We start from the raw sequence: 17530 nt of genomic DNA, 5'->3' as shown, positions 1-17530 counted from the left end.
ACACTGAAATAACAGAATGGCTTTCAATAACCATTTGCTGAAGTGAATGGATGGAAACCTAGAGCTTGCTTTCCATAGATTAGAGGTAGAATCTGGGATGTGTGGGAAAATATAGTATGGGATTATTGTAGAATTAGTGTAAATGGGTGGTTGATGCTTGGCATAGACTTGGTGGGCCAAAGGGCCTGTTTTGGTGCTGTATCCCACTACCACTCAATTTGTACAATACAAGTGTCAGGCAACACTAACTTATAACAAAAGAGAATTATCATCTCCCCTAGATATTCAACTGGCAACATCCTGGGAAGTTACCATTGACTAGAAATTTAGATCCACCAGTCATATTAATAACTTGGCTATAAGAAGCTCATTATCAGTAGCAGCTGCCTTACTGCAAAGCCTTTCCAGTGTCTAAAAGGCACACGCCAGGGTTATGGTGGAATAATAAAGCAGCCTGCTGGACTGGTGCACAGTCCAATGGAGTAGCACAGTGACACAGCTACTGAAACTGCTGCCTCACAATTTCGGCAACACAGGTTCAATCCTGACCCCTGGTGCTGTCCGAGTGGAGTCTTCAAGATATCCATGTGACTACATGGGTTTCCTCCCACGTTCAAAAGATGATAAGGTCAATAAGACGATAAGGTTGATAAAGTCAATTTACAGTGGCCAGTTAACCTAATTTGAATTCAGTACTACCCCTTCAATCAATTCAGTCAACCCCTCATTTCAATACTGAGATACAATAAACAAATTTTACACATGAAATTGCAGTTACTTTTGGCCTCAATATTCTTAGGGAATGGGATTGCTTAGTGAGCTAGTGTAGGCTTGATGGGCTGAATGCCCTCCTTCTATGTCATATAGAAATAACTTACTTCACTACTAATGCATAGGATCAGCAGTGTGTGCTACCTGTGCAATACACTGCAGCAATTTACTAAGGCTTCTTCTACAGCATCTGCCAGATCTAGGACTAATACCCACATACAGGTGTACCATTACCTTCATGTTTTCCTCCTTCATTCACCATCCTGACTTATAAACAGTTCTTTCTTGGTGTTGGGTTGAAATCCACCAACAGGACTACGTTCACCACATGGACTCACCATCTCAAGGTCAGTGACAGGTAATTGCCAGTGTCATGAACATCCCACGGAGAATAAGAAAACTTTGAATTATCCTTAAATCCAGAAACTAGCTAAATACATATTGAGTCCAGAGCTATGTAATATTCACTGAGTAAAGAATGACTAAGGATTTTATTGGTGTCCCACTGCTTGGCAGAAGCCTGGAGTGGGATTGTTTACACAGTTATAAGAAAAATAGACAGAACCTATGTCACATGTATCTTAGCCCTTAGCAACTTCTGGCACAGGCTATCTTAGACATTTTCTTCCTCCATCAAACACAACAGATGGCAAGACCAATCATCTGAGAGAATGAAACCAAGAAGAGTCCTAAAAGGATGGATTTGGTGAGGCCTTCCGAAGGACGACACGTTTGTGGGTTCCTCTCTTCGAAATTCACCGTGGTTCTCATGCATTATTGAACAGTTTACACAAAGCAAGGTCTTGCCCTTGTTTACACTGTCAGAACAGAAAAGCCAATCAGATACACCCAGGTTTGGGGCTGGTTTTAGAGGTAAGGATTAAGGGGATAAGGAGATTTTTCCGCAATTACAAACTTCCTGCATATGAATTTAGTACCTTGTTAACAAGGGTAAACCTTCACCATTACACTCCAAGGCTTACCTTCAGTTTGCCTCCATCCAAGTGCAACAATTGTTCACCATCAATGTTACCAGCAGTGAATTCTGATACGTAGTGTTCCATGTTCAACCCAAGTAGCCAATGGCAGACTTGCTGTGTGGTCCAAGTTGAAACAAGGCAGTATGGCTGTCCTTCATCAAGGAGCTGGTGTATGAAATTCAGCTTAAATTAGAGCATCTTAAGTGACATTAGAATTATATTATACATCAATATCACTTAGAAATGGACTTTAAAAGCATATTGCAACAAATATTTCATTACTTCCTAATGAATTTTGTTTATGCAAGAAATATGTTTTGAAATTGAAGCAATTCTGAAATGCTGGTGAAATGCCTTTTTTTAACCAGTTTCACAGAAATATATAGCATTCATTGAGGAATATGACCGGATAAACAAATGTAGCCATCTCTGCAGGAAGAATGGCTAACCGTACTACATTTCTGTGAGGTAGGAACATCAGAAGTAGAAGCGGGAATAGGCCATTCAATTAGATCATGGCTGGTCTGTCATCTCAGCACTACATTCCTGTAATGACCCCATACCCCTTGATTCCCTTAATATCTGAAAATCTATCAAACTCTGTCATGAATATATTCAGAGATTGAGCCTTCACTCCCTTCTTAGATAGAGGATTCCAAAGATTCACTATGCCATGTGTGAAGAAGTTTTTTTTCATCTCAGTCCTGAATAGCTGATCCATTATTTTAAGACTCTTACCCTTAGTTCACCAGGAAAAACATCATCTCTGCATATACCCAATCAAGCACTGTAAAAATGGCTTATGTTTCAATGAGATCACCTGGCAACTTACTAAACACTACGGAGTATAGGCCCAATCTCCTTAACATCTACTCAGATGGCAAATCTGCATCCCAGGAATTGATCCGTTGAATCTTTGTTGCACTCCCTCTGTTGCAAGTGTATCCTTCTGGAGGTAGGGGGAACAAGTCTGTTGGGAGCAGCACACTGATACAGCTAGCAGAGCTGTTGCCACACAATTCCAATAACTGTGGTTCAGTCCTGATCTCCAGTCTTGTAAAGTTTGCAATTTTTCCCTGTAGCCATGTGGGTTTCCTCTGGATGCTCCGGTTTCCTCCCACATCACAATGATGTGCAGGTTAGTAGATTAATTGGCCACAATAAGTTATCCCCAGTGTGCATGCGAGTGGCAGAATCTAGGAGGAGTTGGTGGGAATGTGGGGAGAATAACTGAAAAGAGATTAGTGTAGAATTAGTGTAAATAGGTGCTTGATAATGTGGACTTGATGGGCTGAAGGTTCTGTTTCCCTGCTGTATGACCCTATTTCTCTATGATAGTATACCAGGTGTAGTCTATATAATTTCAGTAAGATGCCTCTACTCATGTCCTCAAATACCCTTGCAATTAAGGCCAATGTGCCATTAGCCTTCATCATCAGATGCTGCATTTGTTAACTTCCACTAATTTGTACAAGGACACCAATGTGCCTCTGAACACCTACACCTTCCAGTCTCTCACTGTTTACAAAATGCTCTGCTTCTCCAGACTTGTTTTTAACCAAATTAGGTGACCTCAGATTCTGCCACATTATATTCTGTGCATAATGTCTTTTTTTTCCATTCACTTAGTCTATTCATATCTCCACTGGAGCCTTTTCACATAAGGAATTGAAGATGAGACAGTATGGGGAAGATGTGCCAACAGATTGCAATTAAGTTGTATAAAAATGAAGAAAATTACATAGTTTAAGAAGCAAAACATTACTTTCCCAGCAATATGGCAGACAACCTGTTAGCCGGAGGTTCTTGTTAATGGTGTCAACTTAGCTTTCTCATAGGCTTTAAGCAACAACAGCCTTCCCAATTATGACATGCAAACCTTGCCATTAATCTCTGTATATCTGGAAGGCTGAAGAGATGACTTGAAAGGCTTCACATTAATCACACAGGTATCACAAGGCTTTCATGTTACATCATTCACTTAGTTAAACAAAAATTGTAAACATGTTTTATGTACACATTTCTAAAAAAAACAAATTGATATCAATATCACCCTATTTCCTGATGTCTCAGTGAAGAAATGTGGTCATCCATAATTGGCCCTGCTGGTCCCTGACCAGGGGAGCAGAAAAATCAGCCAGGACCCCTGTTCCTGAATACTAGTCCTGTTATATCCCTCCCTCTATTCCTCTCTAACACATACATAGACTGCAGATGGGGAGAGCTTTTAACTTAGTTTTAGTACCCTCATCTCACATTTGATAATTTTATCAATAGTCATTACTGGAGTCATGTTGGAAGAAGAGCCATGTGGCCACTGTTTCAGTAACTGTAACCAAGCCTAAATATTGCCCTCAGAAGGGGAGCCTATTGCTTTAATGTCTGCTGGAAGCTCACCAATGTCTATCCCAAGATAACAATGCAAGGTAAAAACAGGGCCTTGCTCAATTGGCCAGAATATTCATCAGTTATAATGAATCTTTGGCAGATAGCTGTGTCATGGTAGCTTAAGATTCATATAAAAGGGAACAAAAATATAAATGGAGTAGTAGGTCTCTTGCAGCTGAAAATAAACAATTCCATCAGGTGTGTAATAAATAGATGGATTTTCATTCTACAAACTATTAACCATGATTGCAAACTACAACAGCTTAGGGTCGCACCTCATTCTAGGTGGCCCTTGCTACTCTCAGCCTGAGTAGATGTTGATGTGCTTCTCTGTGCTAGGCTAAGAGAAAGGTCATCCATCCAAGGATAGTGGTCCTGATAATTTTCCAATGATCTCTGCTGGAACACACATTTTTGACTGTTAGCTGAAATCAGAATTAGTCTTAACTACAATGATGTTCTGCTGTTGAATGGCTGTCCACACTCAAGACTAAATTTCCCAATAGTTAACTTTTATGGTAAAAATAACACCAGTAGGAAACCTAAGGCTTGATTGGTTCAATGGTCCCTCAGAGCAGAGTTAGAGGGTGGAACCTAATGTAAATGAAGGGCAATGACAGCAAAAAAAAAGTCAGAATCAGGAGTATAAGAATGAAGTGATATACCAGTAACCATTGATATTACAAACACTTACTTCTTCAGAGGACAGAGACAATGTATGGGTGGTTGCAGCTCGTGAGACGGCAGTTGAGCTACCTAGAATTCTGGGGCTTCCACTTCGAGGGCTGGTGTCTTCACTCAGTGTTGACTCCTATGTGTACAGAGATGAATTTGAACGCTGTTTAATTCATAAGAATGGTTGCAGTAGAGGTTCAACTCCAATTTCATTATTGAGAGCAAATGAATACAAAGTATTATAAAATCATCTTGGATGTTATTGCATTGGTTTCTGTTACAACCAGCTCGATATTCATTTCTCGTAGAGTCACAGAGCACTAACAGAGGCCATTTGGCCCACCTGTCCATGCTGACCATCAAGTACCTATCTATACTAATCCCATTTACCAGTACTTGGTCTTCTATGCCTTGGTGATTCAAGTGCTTCTTTAGATAGTTCTTAAATATTGAGAGAGTACCTGTCTCTGCCATTCTCTCAGGCAGTGTGTTCCAGATTGCAACCACCCTCTGGGTGAAAATGTTCTTCCTCAGGTCCCTTCTAAATCATTTACTCCTTATCATAAATCTATATCTTCTAGTTGTAAATATGTCTGCTATGGGATAAACTTCTTAACTCCTGCCCTATCTATGTCCTTCATAATTTTGTATACCCCTGTCAAGCTTCCCCCCCCCCCCCCCACAACCTTTTCTGCTCCGAGGCAAGTGAACCTAGTCTATCCAATCTCTCCTTTTTCAATTGCAGTCAATGAGATTGAGTGTCATGTGATGCATATAGCAGGGTGACAGTCCTGTGAGTTTCTATGCTCAGAGCTTCACAATTATCAACATAGCAAGATGAACACAACAGTACAACTCTTGAGTACACATTACTTGACATCGATCAATTGATCACCTCAGAACAAGAAAAAAACTCCTTTACATTATCGTATAATTTATGGTTCAAAGATGGAACAAAGTTGCCATTTCGAATTACTTTTACTTCTAATATTGTTTGTTTGTCCTTGTCCCAGGAAAGCATTGTTTTCTTGTTGCAGATCTTCATATCACTGTCATCTTCCAGCACCCACCAAATTAGTTATTTGGGAGATTTGTAGAAGAATGTCATCAAACGAACCAGTTTTTGCAGCATAGAGTCACAGAGCACTAACAGAGGTTGAGGGAGGAGCAGTGGATGGAGGCATGAAATATATGCCTATTTACCTCGTCAGTTAATGTCATGGATAGTATTCAAAATAGGGCACCTTGTCTGGCCCCATAGAGATGACACACCACCACTGAAGACAGTAGCCTGGTCATTTTGGATCAATGAGATCTCATTGCTGGTTGCCCTAATGAGCCAGTATGGGTTTCACCAAATTGTTTAATACATTAATGTATTAACAGGACCAGGATCCCGAAAATTAAAACTGCAGCAAATGGCAGGCATGATCTAATTTATAACAGTGTGTGTTAATCTGAACAGGTAATGTGCTGTGCATGAAAGAGAAAAGAACAATGAAATGCATAACAATGAGAATGATGGCAAATAAACCAATAAAAAGTATAATATTTCACAGAGAAATATATATTAATTATACCTCAACACATATTATCTTACAATTTGTGTAAAAGGTTAGTAAGTTTTTTTTAAAAAGATCATATATCTTATTCTCTACTCCAACAATATATACTTCAGGTAATTAATGGAGAAATAGAGAAAGGAATAATGTGCAAATACAGAATATGAAGGCCTGGAAATAGTTAGGCAGATTTCCCCTTGAATGCTTGGTGGATGCCAGCAGTGGGAATCACTGTATTTGTCAGCTGATAGGCACCATGCTGTTGAAGGCAGGCAGCCAGAGGCATTGACTGCTGTGGACAGGACAGTTCAACAAAGGAGGACGAGGGACTTCCCTTTGCAACAAAAGACATGCAGGATGATTGCAGGTCCCGTTCACTGGAGGCATCCCTGACAGCAGGTCAGAGTGGAAAGGCCAATTAACTCCAATAAAGGCCTGCTTGTGTTTGACCACACCATTCCCCAAGCATGTCTTTACACCATAACACTGCAGCCGTGATGTCAAACATGGACTTAGTGCCTCTACTACATGTCCAGTGACCTCTCTGCACAAGCACGTTATATGTAAGGAGGGCCACATATAATTTACCACCACATACAATGGGTATACGAAGACGCCGATCACAATTAGCAATCAACTTAGAATAAAAAATAATGCATTTAGCACCTAAAAATTGATAACTCACCACAATATGTGATGAGATCTCAAGCCCAAAAACTTTAACGCTGATCTTGCCAAATTATATTTTGTCATGGTATTGACAAGAAAATGGCCACTGTGCATTAATGGTCTCTCAATATCCACTCAAATATTCTCCACGAGGTTAGAGTCTGGGCTGAGTGAAATCTTTATACTGTAATGATTGCAGATCGGCCTGAAGAACACTAAAGGAAACTGTATACCTACAATCCCAGTTTGCACGTTTTGCTGATTTTGACCAGTGTGGTGTGCAGGCTTACCGTACAAGCTTGCTCTGTCTCACTATTTCCATAAATATTGTTACTGCATAATACAAAACAGAACAATGCAGGGACATTTTCAACATCATGATAAACCTGGGACACTTGCCTGTTTGCACTTCCATTTTGTCTGTTGGAAACACCAACATGTCCTTTCTGGGGCTTTGTGCCTCTTTTGTTACCCACTCTGTGGATCTTCAAAAGCCACAGAAGATGGGCTGTTAGTTGCTCTCTGTGCAATTTTTATTCAAAGGCACATTTATTGAACTAATGTTGATTTCATGATCAGGCATTTCCCTGAAGTAATTTCATCGGTATAATGAATATGCTCGCCTCAATGAAGTTGTACTTTTTCAGATGCCATTGTAGCTCCTTGCCAATAGATCAGAGTCACTGGAATTAGTGATCTAAAAACTTATCTAGCTAGAATAACTTCAAGTTGCATATGACCCATTGCAACTTACTGTTGACAGTGAATAAAAGGTCATGGTCATTGCTTAATTGCATTGAACTGTTTGATCTATGTTCACAGTCAGAACTTTAAATATAATCTGCACATAACTGTGTTTAGGGCAAACTAGTTACATTTTTTGCTTTACTCACATCTTGCTAAATTGTTGCTCCGGTGAGCCTAAGTGTGAAACTGTCATGAGCTGAACCCCTGAGAAGTGTGCTGTAGCATCCAGTTTTTATGCCTGTTCTTTTGCTGCACTGTTTGAGATTACTCACACGCTTTCAAACCCGTTATTGTTTCCTGATAATGAACACCAAGAGCTCTCAATCTTCAAGTGGATTTGAACTGAGCTGCAAACAAGGAGCTGAATGACACATTTGGGATTTGATCGAATGGTATTTGTTGTGATTCAGCCCATCAAATACTGCCAGACCAATGTTTAGAAAGTCTAGAGCACCCTCAGGTTCCAGGGTCCTCTTGGACAGGAAAATCATGTGGTGTGCTCTGTAAGAATGTAACAATGACTAGAACACTCACTCTTCACCAGGATTTTGAAGACTAGCATGTATGTAGATTATATGTTCTGTCTTGCAAACAAGACATTACCTGAGGCCCAGTAACTTTTTTGGAGGCTAGGTTCAGGTTGGCTGGTGGCTACAGACCAAGTGTGCCCTGTGGAAGCTAAGGATGGCATTAGTATCCCGTAGTTTGGATATTGGGAGGAATCACAGGATTGGTCAGGAAATGGTAGATTCAATGATAAAGAGGAGGGGGAAGTCAGAGAACAGCAGATTCAATCTGGGAGAGTCAGAGATGAGCCCGTTCATTGAGGAGGATTGTGGGGATGAGGATATCAGATTAGATTGTGTTGTTGGAGGGTTAGAACTAAGCCTGGGAAATAATGGTGGGTTCAATGTAGTGCAGGGGGTGTGGAGGGGGCCTAAAGGATGAAAATTAGGTATATGATTTACTTACCTGGCAGATATCTGAATACAATACTCTGCTGGGAAGATCATATTGTCCTGGGAATGGCAAATGATGAGCAGTCCCGGGTCAGTTTGGTCCAAGTTCCCGACAATAACCAAATGGAGTGTTGTGTAGGGAATGCCCACACCAATTAGGTGCTGAGACTTTTGAAGGGAGTCTCTCAATCACGTTGCTATTGATAAGACTCTGGTCACTGTTGCAACATATCCTTTACACATGGACACACTTTGTGTGGAAGTATGCCATGGTCCTGTTGATCAAAAGGGTCTTGTGGTGTGTCTGCTTTGTAACAATGTAAAAATGACTAGAATACTCAGTCTTCACCAGGAGTTTAAAGTCTTGGTATGTATATACTGTAGATTAAGTGTTTTGTCTTGCAAATAAACCATTACTTTTTTGACTTATATCTACCATGCCTTAGTTCATGGAAGGTGTTGGTCTGAAGATCCTGTCATGTTTCTTGGCTGTATGCTCTCTTAGGGTGAGATGGGCACTTTTCCACATTACTCAGACCCTGCACAGTAAAACAGTCCAATAGCACAAGATGTTCAAGGCACAGCCCAGGGATCGCTCTAGATAACTGAGAAGAAAAGGAAATTTAAAAAAAAACATTCAATGTAGAAAGTATCCAAGGTGAAATCCGATCATTCTCTGCAGTTCTCTGTTCTGGTTAGAGAGAAGTTGCAGGATTAGCTGGTGATCGCTACATCGCAAACTTAACCTTTATACCAACACCACCTTGCAATGTCCCATAATGAGTCAAACATCCAGGGGTCACATTTGGCCAGATGCCTCCTACCAATCAGTAGCCCAGATATGCCAAAAAATCTCAGAGTTGCTTGCATCCACTGTAATGGAAGTTATCCATCAGTTCAAAGGTTGGGGACTTTCACCACACAGCAAAGGACCAGTTGAGCAGTGCACAGGGTGGTCAGAAGGTTGGAAGATAGGTGTTCGATGACCAAGGCATCCATCTTCCAACCCAAAAGGAAGTAAGTAGTAGAATCTCCTCCTGTAATTGCTAGTGGGAAGATCTGGCTCATTACTTCAATTTACTAAGGCTTAATTTAAATAGTTACACCCACCCAATGCTTGATAAACTGGATTTAGGTTGCCTAGCACAGTAGACTGCTTCCAATATGTAAGGCTTTTCAGCCAATTTACCAATTTGAATAAAATAATTCATCCAAAACTGGATTTTTCCCAATTGTGCAGCAAAAAACAGAAACCTTTCCAATACTAGAATCAAATTAATTCAACAAGGCTTTCTGCAAAGCTTTTAAAATGCTGTGTATTCCACAGAGGATGAAAAATCCACTGAAAAGAGTTGGTTAAAAGTGTTACTTGCAAACAATTGTTTAGATACAAATGGATGAGTTTCTTGGTTTACCCAGTTGCCAGTTTTAGGAATTGTTTCCCAAATTAGCTCAGTTTATTACTTCCAATTATTCTAAAATTTGATTGTGGCATTACTTGACAAAGATTTGCACAAATGTCACCTACATTGTCATGAGTAATGAAGTAATTGGGAGTGACTTTACAAACCCCCATTGCAGTGATTTTGGAGAATCATCCACCACTTCCCATTACATAATGCAGGTTTATTTGAATCTTTCAAATAAATTGGCGATGCATTGCCTGGAATAACTTGAGCAGTAGACACTGGAACTTCTAATATATACAGCCCAATGGGTGAGGTTCCCATGACTATTTCAATGAACAACATTATCATTATATCTCATCTAATCAAGATTTTGCAAACAACGCTCATGGCCAAGACCTTTCTTAGAAATGCTGAAAATAAGCTTTAGCACTATTACAGACAGAGGAATGGCAACCTTCAGGAACAATAGCTACAATGGCCTCCTCAATGTAGCATCCACCTTGGAAATTATGCAGCATCTCCTCCACCATTGAAAGGGTGGCAGTAATTACCTTGGGCATCCATTGGATGAAAATGGAGAGGAATAGGGCAAGGGATAGGCCAAGATCCCCGGAATGGCCTGGAGCTGAGCTGGTGAGACTATCACTAAAGGCAACGTCAAATATTTAATATAGCTCCAATTCTTGGAGACATGTTCTGGTTGAATAATTAGGTAATGGCTTTTAAAAGAGTTTTGAATGAACAGAGATTGCATTGTAAGTTTCACTTGTGCAATTGTAGACTTGTTCAAGACCTGGGAGGTACTTTGTCACATATGCCTCTGGTCCCGTCATTGGAATCTGACTGAATTTTTACAAATAAGCTTGAGCACAAAACCACAGGGTCTTTCCCCTGGGTCTGCCCAAAAAGAACCTGAATCACAGTTAGAAAACACTTGAATTTGTACAGTATATCACTTTTCATTACACTACAGTCTCCCAAAGTGCTTAATAGCCAATTAAATATTTTTGAAGTATAGTTACTGATGAAAACATCAAAAAAGGCCCCAAAACACGCGTATTAAATTTCAATAAAACGGTTTTTTGTGGCTAGAAGAAGCAGGATTGTAAATCTGGGTTCCACAGGGATACCTTAGGTTTCTTGGGCTCTTTAACATGGATCTATACTGATCATCAACCAGTCAGCCTTCCTCACCACCCCATCTGCTCTGACAGGGCAGGACATTGGTGTGTGGCATTTAAACACAGCTCAAAATTCAGGAACTCAGGCAACAGAGAAAAATGCATCTTTGTTGACTTGTGTCTCGAGGTTACTGATGATTTAAGTGGTTAATCTGTTCCCATAATCCTCTGTCTGTTGTTGAAAGCAGCCAATAATATTAAATGCCTTCTGTAATTTAGTGGGCAGAAAGCTTTTGTACAAATGTATTAAATGATTGTCTTCTAATTTGACAATCTTAATTTTTCTTAAAATGAATGAACAGCACTTCAACAGACAATTATTCTGAGGGCTAAATAAGGTGGTGATTATATAAGCTCTTGTTTCTAATTAAATTATGTTGCCTAATGCACAAATATTTATGAAAGCCAGAATGCAGCCTTGCTTTAAATTCCACCTGCAGGTTATTGCAATGCACAGTTTTATTGTACAACTTGTGTATCCCACATGCACAGCCTCTGCACCACTGTTAGTTCTCCATAAAATACTTGCTTCCTCCATTTCATTCCAAGTGTTGCAACAGATTTCTTGGCAAGTAGAAGGAAAAACACCTCTTGACTGTAATTGAATTTATTAAATTAGAAACAAATAATTTCAGCTTGATGCATCTATCTTTGTCAAAGTCAAAAATTGCATGATCTCTCTTTCTCTGTGATATATACGTGAGTAGCATTGAATAGATGTTGAGAACACTGATTAGGTGGGTTTTTTTCTGTATATTAACCTTTTCTTTCCTGAATCTTGTTCCAATAACCAGCCTTTATCTGATCAATTGATTGCTGGCTGTTGTGATTCCAAAGTTTTGGTGTTGTCCCTACAAAGAACAAGGATGCATGAACATTCTCATTCTCATTGCTGGTAGAAGCAAGCATGTTAGCTGCAAAAGATGTAACTCATTATGAAGGGTACTATGGATACTCTTTGCCCATTAATTGGTTAATTGCCCACTTCTATTCACAGCTGATGTATCAAAATTGTGGGGGTTTGAACTGACCAGATGGTTGTGGGATTGCTAATTCTTCTACCAATTATGTTAAATCTGTGTCCCCTGGTTCTTGACCCCTCTGTTTAGGGAAACAGCTCATTCCTTTTCACTCTGTGGTATCTCCAGCATATGCATCATATAGAATATTGGTTGCTAGCACTTTAGAATGGTAATATAACTAATTGCTATCTATATGTGGCAACAATATTTGATATAGAAGCTTTCAGAGAAGATGTTTGTGCAAAGCTGGATGGCAGGAAAACTGAGGGGTTCTCATGGGACGTGCGAGAGAAAAGTTCCTGGGGAAATAAGTGAGGGAATGGAATAGAAGGGATTGCTGTGAGAACTGGCATAGACTGGATGGGCTAAATGGTCTCCTATGTTGTAAGGAGATCTGAGTAAATTTTTGAAAAAGTTTTTAGATTGATTTCTTGTTGGTTTATCACTGAATACATTAATAGAGCAGGTCATTTAAAATGAAAAGCACTGAGAGTAATTGAAAGAACAGAATCCAGAAAATTACTGAATTTACAGACACTAAATGTGAATAACAATGCATTTAACCAAAGTTTACAGAACTGAGTTGCTGTGCTCACAGGCGAGTAGAGCAAGTTTAAATGCTGGATTACTTTTTGCAGTAAATGCAAGTGATATGAAATCCCATGAGGAGACCTGGGTCACTAAGTGTGTGCTGTTTGTTATTCGAGTACGGCAATCCTGCACAAAGAATCCCCACCCAGTCAAAATCGTGCTTCTGAGCTGCACATACTCTGTTTATGGTACTCAATAGATTCAAGTTTAATTATTCACTTCATATGCCTTGACACATCACTGACAGCTACAGACTGCCACACTGAACTATCTACCCACCAAGCTTTATTTCAATCCTTCGGCACAACTAGAAATGAAATTCAAAAATCTGAGGGAAAATTTCAAGCACTGAACTTTTATTGAATTCAATTCCCATTGTTAGTGGGATTGTGGTTGGGGGAGGCATTGTTGGAGAAACATGAAGCTAATCCACCTGGTGAGATACTGGTCCAAGCAGATTAACTGCCTGTTATATGTACTGTCTGGCTTTATATTTCATTGGTTCAAAGGAAAGTTAAATTATGCAGCATTTAAAAGGGTGGATGCCATGTTTGTGTCAAGTCCCTTTTCAAGAGGGTGAGGTTAAGCTGACTCCCAATGAGTCAAGATGGAGAACAAGATAATGAAGATAGAGCAGTAAAGACCATTGTTTGAATGTGATTTGTAAATACTGTACATTTGACACAACAGAGCTGATGACATCTGATCTCAGAACATCAAACTTCACTAGGTTTGTTCACCATCTCTGGGTTTTGGACTTCGAAACATCAAATGGCTTCTCTGACATCTTACTGCAAGAGTGAAAAATGCTTTTGAGGAGTCTCAACCATGGTGAAATATGTGACATCTTGCAGGACATCCTTTGGATGCTCTCTTCTGCTTTGTCTGTAGAGGTCAAGGTGACTGTGACTCTCAACTTTGTGTCCACAGGATCATTCCAGGCAACAGATCTTTCACACATCTCGCAATTTCCAGCTCCCTGCAGCATCAGCAAGGTCACAGCCTCTCTCCTACCAAAGAAATTCATCTTGATTTCAGTGCAGAGAAGGTGGCATCTTGGGCACTGGACATTGCCGGCATTGCTGGCTTCCCACCAGTGCCAGTAGCCATTGCCAGAGTTCCAACACTAATCCCAGACATTTTCAGCAGCAGATTCCACTCCTCGATGTACAGTTGGTTCTTGATCATGATAAGAATTTTTTGATGTTCAATGCCTTGTTTCCTGGCAGCATCCAGAAGTCCTTCACCCAGAGGGAGTCCACACTGCTGAACATTTTCAATGGCCAGTAGTTCCCAGAGGGATGGATCCTGGGGTGGTGGGGGGGGAGTGGGGGGGCGGGGGTGGGAGGCAAAGACTACCCTACCTTATTGACTCCTCGCACCACAACAGTGGAGCACTGATCCAACCAGATACATCAAAGCACAAGTATCATAATGGAAAACGCTAGTAGTCTCCTGAAGATGAGATTCTATTACCTGCATTAGAGCAGGTGGTACCTAGCAATATGCACCCTGCTGCATATGCCCAGTAGGTGCAGAGACTTCATCATGGTATGCTGTATGCCGCGCCACCTGCAGGCAGTGGTCGGTGCTGCAGCAAGAGCATCATGTGGACCCAGAGCCTGAGGCACGTGAGGCACAAGATGGAGGTTAGTAGAAGCAGGAGGATGAGGGAGGATACCAGGGGAGTCCTGGCTGAATATCAACAGCTTCCTCTCCCAAATGACAGGAAGAGAGAGGAGTTGCCTGCACAGTGTACAATGCAACTTGTCACAAAGAGATTATTTTCATAAAAAATGAAAAAAAACTGCAGATGCTGGAAATCTGAAACAAAACCAGAAGATGCTGTGAAAACTCAGCAGGTTTGCAGCCTTGATGAAGGCTGCAAACATTGACTATTTCTCTTTCTACAGATGCTGACTGACCTGCTGAGGTTTCCCAGTGTTTTCTTTTCTCCCCGTTTTCATTGTACCCAATGCAAATCAAGTGACCCTCGATATACTCAAATCCTTAACCATAAAGGAATACACCAATACAAGTGCTGTAATCAGCTGGGAATTCCCTCATGCCCTGTTCTAGAAGTCTTCACGGTTTGTAACACAAAAATGAATTCATTCCTCTTCCAATTATTGAAATGGCTTGTTACAATGTTCTTTTATTTCCTGCTGAATAGCAAGTTGCTAACACAGCTATGACCTTTGCACAAAACATACTTTCCTCTGAGCAGCTTCACCCCGTAGGTCAAAACATTGGTTGGGATGATAACACTTTTGGATGGCTGCTCAACATCATTGGTGGTCAGTCTGCACCATCAACAGTGCAGCTGAAAGTTGTGCACGTCATTATATATTGATTGGAATAATGTGCAGTGGGTAGAAAGATGCATTTAAGAGCTACAATTCCAAGCCAATGAATCCATACTCATTTAGCAATGAGAATTTGCTCATTAAAATCCAAGCAATTGCATAATTTTACCACCTCATGGTGCATGGGGCAGACTAATGATGCTACAGTGAAGAAGCACAACTTTTCACTCATAATAATTGGCTGTGCTTATAGAGTCGTGCTTTGTGCACACACAATATTTTGTGATTAATGGTGACACAAGACATAGCAGATGCTGTAATCAGGACCAAACCAAAACTGGTTGCAGAACTCTGGATCGGGTGCTGCCGGGCCTGCTGAGCACCTCCAGCAGTTTGTTTTCCACTTTCTGATTTCGACTCTCACACCTATTCCCGCTGTTTTTTTTAAGATCTTTATTAGTTACATCTACATTGAAACACACAGTGAAATACATCTTTTGCATATTGATTTTGGGGGGCAGCCCACAAGTGTCGCCACACTTCCAGCGCCAACATAGCATGCCCACAACTTCCTAACCCGTACATCTTTGGAATGTGGGAGGAAACCGGAGCACCCGGAGGAAACCCAAGCAGACACGGGGAGAACGTACAAACTCCTTGCAGACAGTGGCCAGATTTGAACCCGGGTCTCTGGCGTTGTAAAACATTATGCTAACCACTACGCTACTGTGCCTGCCTGTAAAGAGGGCTCTTAGAGAGAGAGAGCAACATGGAGCAGATATTTCATCTCATCACGCTGCTTGCTCATGTTTCTCAGCCTCTCCAAGGAGTCTCCCCAAAGATGTTGGCATGACTGGTATTGTACCAATAGAAGAAACAGGTGGGAAGAATCAGAAGACAGTAATCAACTTTGTATTGGATGTCGCACACAATCATTGTCAAAATAATGTGACAGTTATCATCAAGCAAATTTTTCACAATCATACACTTTGCTATCATTTTTAGTGGGAGAACTTTGCTCATTATCTTGTGACAATCAAGGATTTTCTGAAGCAAATTTACATCATGAACATGAGATGATTAACTTTCCAGTTGAGCCATGACAACGTAAGCATTGATACCAGCACCTGCCCCACCAACGTGAGTTATCCCAGCACCTTAACCTGAAGGAGCAAGCATCTGAATGTCACTAGTGCCTTGAGAATCACTTGTAACAAAGCAAAATCAAATCATAATAAATGAAAATTTACTTCTAAAGTTACACACACTCATGCCTTTCCCATGTAACCAATGTGGGAACCATGTAACCAACTGGTGCTTTGTCACAGTGTCTCCTGCCTAGCAGCAGTTTGGCTGCTGGAATGTTGCTCCCTTTTATTCTGACTCCACACAAACATCCTTTATAACACGTGAGAATCTCAAGCTCTAGATGTAGGCTTTGGACTGATGTCTACAGCCATTTGACTGAGCTATCTGGGACAGGAGACAGCAGAGCTATGTGGCGAGGTAAATCACTGTCCTTGTGAGGGAGGTTATTAGTATCCTAAACCTGTACATTGGACAGACTCCCAGGAACTGAATAGGCAATGCAACATAAACTGCTGTCATCCACTCCACACAATTGTAGTTTCAACCTCCAGATGTGGATCATACCCAGAACCATTGGGGTCAGGTCCTCCCTTCTTCACCCTCCTCAAACACAGCACTCTTTTCACAATCTCAACGGGATTTTGCTCACAATGGTGCACCTGTTGGGTGTGTGTGGGAGTAGGGTGGTGGGGGGTGCAGGTCTCTGTTCCTACAGCAAGGGCAAGTTCCTAGTGTGCCGTGCCTCTGCTTATAATGTAGTTGCACCACACATTGAAATGAAGGTGTCTCCTATTGATCAACTCAAATCAAATGTGTCACTTTGGAACAATATTAATGAATGTGTTTAAAGGCATTGGGCCAGACAACATCTTGGCTTTGGTACCAAAGACTTGTGCTCCAGTACCAGCCAATCTGTTGCAGTACAGTCACAGCACAGGCATCTGTCTGGCAATGTGGAAATTGCCCAAGTATGTCCTGTCCTGAAAAATCAGGACAAATCCAATCTGGCTAATTGCTACCCATGCAGTCTGCTGTTAGTCACCAGCAAAGTGATTGAAAACATTGTTGACAATGCTATCAAGCTGCATTTACCCAATAGCAGCCTGTTCACTGATGCCCAGTTTGGATTTTGTCAGGACCACCTAGCTATAGACCTTATCACAGCCTTGGTCCAAACTGGA

The 17530-nt window shown here is 40.9% G+C and overlaps 1 protein-coding gene across 1 annotated transcript in view; it reads right to left on the bottom strand.

The window, feature by feature from the left end:
• Positions 1-17530, bottom strand: part of samd14 (sterile alpha motif domain containing 14) — a 134839-nt gene that overhangs the window by 3441 nt on the left and 113868 nt on the right. Inside the window, exons 8-9 of the mRNA XM_052038950.1 lie at positions 4834-4950; positions 1755-1916 (exon numbers count right to left, since the gene is read on the bottom strand). Coding sequence (XP_051894910.1) covers positions 1755-1916; positions 4834-4950 — 279 coding nt within the window. The remainder of the gene's footprint in view (positions 1-1754; positions 1917-4833; positions 4951-17530) is intronic.

This window comes from Pristis pectinata, chromosome 25, assembly GCF_009764475.1.
Source record: "Pristis pectinata isolate sPriPec2 chromosome 25, sPriPec2.1.pri, whole genome shotgun sequence".
Taxonomy (NCBI): domain Eukaryota; kingdom Metazoa; phylum Chordata; class Chondrichthyes; order Rhinopristiformes; family Pristidae; genus Pristis; species Pristis pectinata.
This window is presented reverse-complemented; position numbering and strand designations above follow the sequence as displayed.